The sequence below is a fragment of the Oncorhynchus clarkii genome, chromosome 15, assembly GCF_045791955.1.
Source record: "Oncorhynchus clarkii lewisi isolate Uvic-CL-2024 chromosome 15, UVic_Ocla_1.0, whole genome shotgun sequence".
Lineage (NCBI taxonomy): Eukaryota > Metazoa > Chordata > Actinopteri > Salmoniformes > Salmonidae > Oncorhynchus > Oncorhynchus clarkii.
The window spans coordinates 7,143,230-7,153,048 of record NC_092161.1 but is presented as its reverse complement, the minus strand read 5'-3'; the positions used below and the strand labels follow the sequence as shown (position 1 = coordinate 7,153,048).

Here is a 9,819-nt window from a genome sequence, read left to right as displayed (position 1 = left end):
CATTTCGTTAAAATCTTGCATTATTACATTGATCAACACCAATAATTAACCAAATAACACAAATAACAAAAGATTTTAGACAGAAAAAAAAACGTCTTCTCATTACATCAAAACAGATTCGAAAAAATAAATACATTTAACAAAAAAAAGTTATGTACAGTGTGTCATACAATACAGTAAAGTGGTGATATTAAATATATTTCCAATGGTTATTATCTTTAAAAAAAAATGTTTTTGGAAGTGTCCTAGCAACGATTTGAGCTCTAATCGAAATTTATTCGGCACATTCTAGAATGCCACATTCTAATTCTATGGAATGGTTTTTAGTTCCAGGGTCGATATTCTGGGTTCAGAACCGTCAGTCCTGTGTACGAGATGTTCTCCTCCGTCAGTCTTTGCGTCCTGCAGTCCTTGGTGACTGAAAGCATCGTTGTTGTATCCTCCAACGATCCGTTTATTGAGATGGTAGTGGTTTCTGAGAGGGGTCTTTCTGTCAATAATGAAAAGATAATATTTTACAATGAAAATCCATATTATTAGGCAATTAAATCAACACATAAGTACAGTCCTATAGTTCTGTATTTATCCTGTATTTTGGTTTTGCATTCAAGATATAGGCCTATACCTTGGTACAAACGTGTCCTATTCCTTCAGTAGGCTTAGTGACAGTCAAATCTCAAATCTTACTTGTGTGACTCTTCATGTGGTTATTGAGTTCTGTCGCTTCTTGAAAGGTGCTTCTACACACGTCGCACGGGTAGGGTTTATCCTTGGCGTGGGTGCGCCGGACGTGGCTGTCGTGAGCCGCGTGCGAGGCGAAGGCTTTCCCGCAGTGTTTACACTTGAAAGGCCGCTCTCCGGAGTGCTGGCGGATGTGCGTGCGCAGGATGCTGGAGGCAGTAAAGGCCTAGAGTCGAGAACATAGAAGTTTGAGTGAAACTCGTGGAACTGGAGAATATGCACTCAGTAGTTCTGATAATATTTAGGTAACTGACTTTTTCTACTTTTAACAACGCGGCAGATTGTTCATGGCAATTAAATACAATTGTACCCAGGCCTGATATTTGAGTCAATTCGATTTCAAAACAGGCTACCTTATAATTTGGAGATTTTTAAAACACTAGCAAGTAGATAACATTGTTAACAACAGGGTTTTGGGATGAAACAACATTATTTAAGTAGTCTAGGCCTACATAAAAACCGAAGAGGAGGATCTCATACCCTACAAACAACAAAGAAAACGTCTGTTCCTTTGAGAGCCGTAAATTCAGAGTGTAATCTCGGGGAGAGGGAGGAACAATAGGGTGGGTGTACATCTGGCGCTAATCACCATGGAAGTGTCTCGGTGGAGCGTGCCTGCAGGCTGCACGACGAGACCATAACGAGGAGGCTCACGCCAAAATGCACCATTTAAAATGAGGGGGAAGATTCTAAAATGGTAAGCTCGAACTCCATCGGGGTCTGACCTCACACGCCCACCGAGGATTGTACACACACTCTTCCATGCTTACCTTGTTACAGTACACACACACACTCTCTCTCTCTCTCTTCTATGCTTACCTTGTTACAGTACACACACTTGTAAGGGCGCTCTCCAGAGTGCACGCGCATGTGTTTGTTGAGACTGGAAGACTGAGAGAAACTCTTCCCACACACTGAGCACTAGGAAGGAAGAGAGGAGAGAAATTAAGGACGAGGATTTTTATTTATTTTTTAAATCTAAATATGGAGGGGGGGGGGGATAAGGAAAGACTACAGTACCCTTCACTTATAGATTATCATCATCTTTTGACACACAAAGAACATTTTAAAAAACAAAGATGGTGAGAAACAAAGACCAAGATGTGCAGGAGAGGTAAAAAATGAGAAAAAAAGAAAGATAACTTAGGGGCTTCTAAAATGTAAGAGAAAAGTACTCTTCCTTCAGAAAGTATTCAGACCCCTTGACTTATTCCAAATTGTATTGTATTACAGCCTGAATTCAAAATCAATTAAGTGTATTTTTTTCTCTCTCACCCATCTACACACAATACCCCATAATGACAAATTGAAAACATGTTTTTTTTCCAAATTTATTGAAACTTAAATAAAGAAATATCTCATTTACATAAGTATTCACACCCCTGAGTCAATACTTTGTAGATGTACCTTCGGCGGTGATTACAGCTTTGAGTCGTCTTGGATATGTCTGTATCAGCTTTGAGTTGTCTTGGATATGTCTGTATCAGCTTTGAGTCGTCTTGGATATGTCTGTATCAGCTTTGAGTCGTCTTGGATATGTCTGTATCAGCTTTGAGTCGTCTTGGATATGTCTGTATCAGCTTTGAGTCGTCTTGGATATGTCTGTATCAGCTTTGAGTCGTCTTGGATGTGTCTGTATCAGCTTTGAGTCCTCTTGGATTTGTCTGTATCAGCTTTGAGTCCTCTTGAATATGTCTGTATCAGCTTTGAGTCATCTTGAATATGTCTGTATCAGCTTTGAGTCATCTTGGATATGTCTGTATCAGCTTTGCACATCTGTATTTGAGGATTCTTCCTCCCATTCTTCCTTGCAGATTTTCTCAAGCTCTGTTAAATTAAATGGAGAGCGGTGGCGAAAAGAAATCTTCAAGTCTTTCCACAGATTTTCAATGGGATTCCAGTCTAGACTTTTGCTGCAGCCATTCAAGGACTTTAACATTGTTTGCGCTGAAGCCATTCCAGGGTTGCTTTGGCCGTATGATTGGGGGTTGGAACATAAATCTTCGCCCCAGTCTAATGTTCTCGTTAAGGATTTGCTCTATTCATGGTTCCCTCCATCCTCACCAGTCTCCCAGTCCCTGCTGCTGAAAAGCATCCCCATAGCATGATGCTACCACCACCATGCTTCACGGAAGGGAGGGTGTTAGACGGGTGATGAGCTGTGCCTGGTTTTCTCCAGATAAAAGTGCTTTCCATTCAGGCCAAAGAGTTACATTTTTGTCTCATTATACCACAGAATCTTTTATGATGTGGCTTTTTCCAAACTCCAGGCGTGCGGTCATGTGCCTGTTTCTCAGGAGTGGCTTCCGTCTGGCCACTCTCTCATCAAGCCCAGATTGGTGCAGCGTCATAGAGACTGTTGTCCTTCTGGCAGGTTCTCCCATCTCAGCCACGGGAACTCTGTAGTTCTGTCAGAGTGGTCATTGGGTTCTTTGTCACCTCCCTGACCAAGGTCCTTCTTGCCCGGTTTCTCAGTCTGGTCGGACTGCCAGCTCTAGGCAGTCTGGGTAGTTGCATATTTGTTCCATTTCCCAATGATGCTCTTGGAAACTTTCAACACTCTAGAAATTGTTTTGTACCCTTCCCCCAGATACAGTGGGGAGAACAAGTATTTGATACACTGCCGATTTTGCAGGTGTTCCTCCTTACAAAGCATGTAGAGGTCTGTAATTTTTATCATAGGTACGCTTCAACTGTGAGAGACGGAATCTAAAACAAATCCAGAAAATCACATTGTATGATTTTTAAGTAATTCATTTGCATTTTATTGCATGACATAAGTATTTGATACATCAGAAAAGCAGAACTTAATATTTGTTACAGAAACCTTTGTTTGCAATTACAAAGATCATACGTTTCCTGTAGTTCTTGACCAGGTTTGCACACACTGCAGCAGGGATTTTGGCCCACTCCTCCATACAGACCTTCTCCAGATCCTTCAGGTTTCGGGGCTGTCGCTGGGCAATACAGACTTTCAGCTCCCTCCAAAGATTTTCTATTGGGTTCAGGTCTGGAGACTGGCTAGGCCACTCCAGGACCTTGAGATGCTTCTTACGGAGCCACTCCTTAGTTGCCCTGGCTGTGTGTTTTGGGTCGTTTTCATGCTGGAAGACCAGCCCACAACCCATCTTCAATGCTCTTACTGAGGGAAGGAGGTTGTTGGCCAAGATCTTGCGATACATGGCCCCATCCATCCTCCCCTCAATACGGTGCAGTCGTCCTGTCCCCTGTCCCCTGCCGTGTAGTTCTGGGCTGATCCCTCACCTTCCTCATGATCCTTGATATCCCACGAGGTGAGATCTTGCATGGAGCCCCAGACCGAGGGTGATTGACCGTCATCTTGAACTTCTTCCATTTTCTAATAATTGCGCCAACAGTTGTTGCCTTCTCACCAAGCTGCTTGCCTATTGTCCTGTAGCCCATCCCAGCCTTGTGCAGGTCTACAATTTTATCCCTGATGTCCTTACAGAGCTCTCTGGTCTTGGCCATTGTGGAGAGGGTGGAGTCTGTTTGATTGAGTGTGTGGACAGGTGTCTTTAATACAGGTAACAAGTTCAAACAGGTGCAGTTAATACAGGTAATGAGTGGAGAACAGGAGGGCTTCTTAAAGAAACACTAACAGGTCTGTGAGAGCCGGAATTCTTACTGGTTGGTAGGTGATCAAATACTTATGTCATGCAATAAAATGCAAATTAATTGCTTAAATATCATACAATGTGATTTTCTGGATTTTAGATTCCGTCTCTCACAGTTGAAGTGTACCTATGATAAAAATTACAGACCTCTACATGCTTTGTAAGTAGGAACACCTGCAAAATCGGCAGTGTATCAAATACTTGTTCTCCCCACTGTATATGCCTCGTCACAATTCTATCTCAGAGATCTACGGACAGTTCCTTGGGCTTCATGGTATAGTTCCTGCCCTGACATGCACTGTCAACTGTAGGACCTTATATAGACAGGTATGTTTCTAAATCATGTCCAAACAATTTAAATTGGCCACAGGTGCACTCCATCCAATCATGTTGTAGTGACATCTCAAAGATGATCGAAGGAAATTGGATGCACCTGAGCTCAATTTGTCGTGTCATAGCAAAGGAGTGTGAATACCTATGTACATGGAAATTATGTATTTCTGTATTTCAATGCTTTACAAAAAAAATGTTTTTGAAAGTGTGTGTCCACTTTGTCAGTATTGGGTATTGTGTGTAGATGAGTGAGAGAAAAAAAAACACAAGTTAATTGATTCCATTTTTGAATTCAGGCTGCAACACAACGAATTGTGTCACAAGTCAAAGGGTCTGAGTAATTCCTGTGTACCTTGTGTGGTCTGTGTTTCTCGTGAACGTGTAGTATATGGATCCTCAATCGGTCTCTCTTCTCAAACGACCTGCTGCAGAGGTTGCACGGGAACTTCCGGTCGCCCTGGTCCACGCAGCGCGTGTACTTCAGATGCTTGTCTCTGTAGTATCGATAGGCGAACACTTTCCCACACCGATCACACTTAAAACCCTCTCCACAATCTGAAAGAGGAAAACGTCAGGGAACGTCAGGGAACGCCTTGGTAAATTGCAGTGGCGTCGTTGTTACTAGAAATAAACACGTTCGATACACTTATAGAATAGAATGAAGCAAAATCCTACCCATGGTATATGGTCTGATATACCACGGCTGTCAGCCAATCAGCATTCAGGGGTCGAACCACCCAGTTTATAACAGAGAATATAATGAGCCCAGTAGAGTATATGTGCATATATTAAACATGCAAATAGGTATGCACGAATAACGGGTCATATATGCCACCCACAAATGAAGTTCTTACTGGAAAAAAATAAAATAATGATATTCTATATGAACTGTCCTTACCTTCAAGTGGAAGCATGGCATTCCCCTCCTCCAGCGAGTCTTTCAGAGTGAGAGGAATCCCCAGGAACTGAACATAGCAGTCCCCGTACCAGACCAGCAGCTCCTGGCCCGGCTGGACCTCCTTACAGGCCTCGTAGAAGATCTGTCCCTTACTCTGTACCGCGATCAGGTTCTGCTCTTCTGGGAAGCGTGCGCACTTCACCAGGGACATCCAGTTACCGGACGAGCCCCGGCCGTCGACAAAGTGACTCAACCCGCCGTTCTTGAACACCTGGATCAGCGGACAGGGAGAACATGTTAGAACAAAAAAAATTGTTCCCTATAGAACAAAAATGGGTTCTAATCGCTTGCTTCCTATATGGAACACCTATATAGAACCCTTTCATCACAGGGTTCTTTGATCAGAACCCCAAGGGTGGTTCATCACGGAACCAAAATGTTTTTTATATGGAACCCTTCATGGTGCCATTTATGAATTACGGCTACTACTAATACATTTTAATATTTATAGCCAAGAATATAATATAACAAACAATTAAATAATGAACACCTGAATAGTTTTTAGATGTTGTTGTCATTATATACCAACATAGTTTGGAAATATGTACTGGTGGACCGGGAGGTATTTGTTCGTTTGAATGATGGCCCATGTCAATCTTGGCATCAACTCTGGCTGACATCTCTATGGACCAGTACGGTATGGCTTGTTGTTGCCTTATCGGTAGGCTTTTTGCAAGTTCAATCACTGTCCTCTTGTATGTTTATGCTGGAATGGCAGTTATATTTTGAATTGACCAAAGGGTTTTTATTTAGAACCCTTTTTTTGTTTTTTAAATCTAAGAGTGTATACATTCATTAGATACATGATTTCCTCTAGCTAGCATTTAGTTAGCAACAGCGTGTTTGTATGAACCTCGCCGTTTGCCACAGCGACCTCGGCTCTCCCCCTGCCATAGAGATTTAACCTGTCGGACGTCGTCAGCTAGTCGTTTTTCTAACCTGGCGAAATCATAGCGGCAGCATCATTAATATGGATATAAATGTCAATGCAAAACGGCTGAAACCAAATGAAAAGGGAGCTAGTTAGCTGACATTTCACAAGCGCGATGTGACTGTGTTAGCTTTCTGTTCGCTGTTGTCTGCTCAAATTCACATTACACTCTGGGCAGGGATATAACTCTCAAGGTCCTATATAGGCCTGAACCTTTGTTAGTAAATGGCTCTTTCATTTCGTCCAAAGAAGCAACATGTTCGATATAGAACTCCAAAAATCACTTATTTTCATGGCACAGAAGTTGACGTGGCTACAAATTGTTTAAACTGCACGTTGTAGCTATTAGGCCCACATTTACGCACCGCTGGTTAATGGACAACATAAAACACAAAAGTTTAAAAAATAAAAACATTTATCTGACGATAAATAAAACACACACACAAAATAAAACATCATATAATAACTGACCTCCCACATCAGCGTGTTGTCGTCATATGTTTTGATCTCGCTGGTATTGACCAGTTTCCCCTGAAATGGGCCGAACCGGGTTCCCTTTGTGATGGCGCTCTTCTCTGCGTAAACTCCGTAGTGGGACAAACTGCCGTAACTTGTCTGGTGGATAGATAACCCTGTAAGTGACATTTAAAAACACGTTAAACTTAACACCCTTTACAGACAGACAGACAGACAGACAGACAGACAGACAGACAGACAGACAGACAGACAGACAGACAGAGAGATATTACCTTCTGGAAGTCCAAGCGCCTCAGTTTCCAAGGTGAGTTGTTCGCTGTTGCAAACTGTTGAAGAGAATGTTGCTGGTGAATGTTGCTGGTGAATGATGCTGGTCATCAATGGTGAACATTACAAATCGAACACAGACGACTGACAATATGAGCTGGTTTCTCAGACCTAGATTAACCCTCCTGGAATTGACCGTTTGGTTTCATGATATAGGTAAACCATAAAGTCCCCGTTAGAAATAGAAATACATACTTATTGCCTACTGATTAATTATCCAGCCCCAAGTGGTTGTTGCATCTTTTTTTATATTTAACTAGGCAAGTCAGTTAAGAATACATTCTTAACAGCCTACCGGGGAACTGCCTTGTTCAGGGGCAGAACGACAGATGTGTACCTTGTCAGCTCGGGGATTCGATCCAGCAACCTTTCGTTTACTGGTCTAAGCACTAGGCTACCTGCCGCCCCGCATCTAACAATGTTAACTTCTTCTTAACATACTTTTGGACAGCTGAAGCAAGTACACACGTTTTCCTTTAAGGAAATTAACCTTTGATATAGCTGTATCTGTCTACCTGAGTTCCCAAGCAGGGCTACTCCGGAGATGGCTTGACCGGAATTCTGCACCTGGCTCCGGGAACATCCATACAGGACCATGAAAAGGTCGTCCTCGCTGAAACTATAAGTGCGCGTTGTCTCCGGTGATAGTTCGGTTCCCCTGAGGTGGAATAAACTTTCTTTAGACGGTGAGGGAGCGGAGGACCTCTTGCTCGAGACGGGACTACTGAAGTCTGATAGGCCTACAGATAACGGGCCGATGGCGTGCTCGGTCACCACCGCTGCCAGCTCCTCGTGCTTGGAGTAAATCGTGTGTCCTACTCCCGGCATCATCCGGTTGAAGTACGGGATGTGCGATACGTTGAAGATCTGCTCGTGAAGAACGTTAACGGCTGTGGCTTGGTGGCCGCCGTTGCCGAAGAACGAGGGTGTTCCGGTGGTGAAGTTGAACGGCATGACTGCCTGGGTGTCGGTGACTAGCCGTCCCAGAGACTTGAGCGGGTGGAGGGGATGCTGAGAGCTCCTGAAGATGTTCATGTAGTGGTGGGCTCCGGGCAGCGGGGCAGCGTAGTAACCCGAACCCCGGACAGGCCTGGCTTTGAGGGGGTTGGAGTGGAACGGCTTGTCCTTCACGGCGGGGATGCTGGACAGAGACATCACAGCAGGCGGGGAGGCAGAGCCAATCTGTGATGATTTGAATAGGAATTAGTCGACGTTGTAGCTATTCGGCCTGGAGAGAGATAGAGGTGGAGAGATTTTAGCTTTACTTCCAGCACTTACCTTAAATATTTTTCTAAATTTAAGTTTTATCTCTCAAGTTTATTTTCTAGATCATTATTTGAAGATTAATAAACCGATTTCAAATAGGAAACATAATTAAATCAATTAGTCTACAATAATGGAATTTGGTAACGAACTAATAATGCATGATTTTTAAAGGCCTATATCCGCTCAAAATACATTTAAAGAGAATACAATTAATTGTTGGTTAGTTATTTTTAAAAAACGTCATCAATATATTTCTGTCAAATCACAGGATTGCTGAACGAAATACAAACATTGCCTATAAGCCTGCATCGCAATATTCATGTCAATTAACGAAAGAAAAAAGGTTGTAATTTCAATTATTGCACAATATGAAAATATCATATTTAACATTCATCTAATCGCTATTAGAATAATACCAATCTTATACGGCTACAGCAGTTTAACAAGATCGAATTTCTGCAGGAACGGATGGTTCCGAAATCTTAAAACTAATTATATTAAAAGTTATACACATATTTTGTCACTTTACAAATTCATGAAAATGTATTCCTAAATGTAAGAGGACTGATTTTTTAAAATTTACCAAACAGCACTTACAATAAAAAAAACAGCTGTTTGGGCATTTTTTCCAGTTCGCAAAACACACAGTTGACGTTCGTCAATATCTTTAATGTGATGCCTGAGCCTGCAGAGTAAACCACTTTAAATTGGTGCTCGACTGTGAATCCCTGTAAACGAGCAGTATGAGTTGTAGGGGCCATGGCCTCCCCGTCACAGGGCGGCTAGTGAGTGGGTGGTAGCCAGCAGTAACTGAGACAAATCAGGGTCATGACACCCAAATTAAAGAACACCGGGTCAACGGCAGAGGTCAACATTAATGAAGCTATCGCAAGTCACCTCTCCTTTAAAACGCATTAGGGCGAGACCAGTTCAATGGCTATTTTAACAACGGGTTATAAGAGCGCTATAGATGGATCATTTCTGCATAAAATTGTCTATAGAAATAATAAAGGAAAGTGATGAGAAATTACAAGAAATAATTTAAAACGTTGCCTAATTATATAGGTCTAAAGCGATTTTACACATAGCAATATAATATTTTAAAGCAGTTAAAATATTTTTTTGCGAAGGATCAATCTTAAAATCGGACT

The 9,819-nt window shown here is 42.2% G+C and overlaps 1 protein-coding gene across 1 annotated transcript; it reads right to left on the bottom strand.

Moving 5' to 3' along the window:
- Positions 1-323: 323 nt before the first annotated feature.
- Positions 324-8,557, bottom strand: LOC139366661 (PR domain zinc finger protein 14-like). The gene is made up of 8 exons (XM_071104340.1): positions 7,918-8,557; positions 7,348-7,401; positions 7,070-7,230; positions 5,608-5,878; positions 5,062-5,264; positions 1,561-1,662; positions 688-907; positions 324-490 (listed from the first exon to the last, which is right to left on the bottom strand). Exons 1-8 carry the CDS (start codon positions 8,555-8,557, stop codon positions 324-326), a joined length of 1,818 nt encoding a protein of 605 aa, XP_070960441.1.
- Between the last annotated feature and the right edge of the window lie 1,262 nt (positions 8,558-9,819).

Excerpts from the sequence above, each read along its gene's own strand:
- LOC139366661 (XM_071104340.1), bottom strand. The coding sequence starts at position 8,557 with ATGTCTCTGTCCAGCATCCCCGCCGTGAAGGACAAGCCGTTCCACTCC. Across the intron at positions 7,231-7,347 it reads GGCGCTTGGACTTCCAGAAG|GGTTATCTATCCACCAGACA; the intron begins GTAATATCTCTC and ends TGTCACTTACAG. Across the intron at positions 5,879-7,069 it reads ACAACACGCTGATGTGGGAG|GTGTTCAAGAACGGCGGGTT; the intron begins GTCAGTTATTAT and ends CCGCTGATCCAG.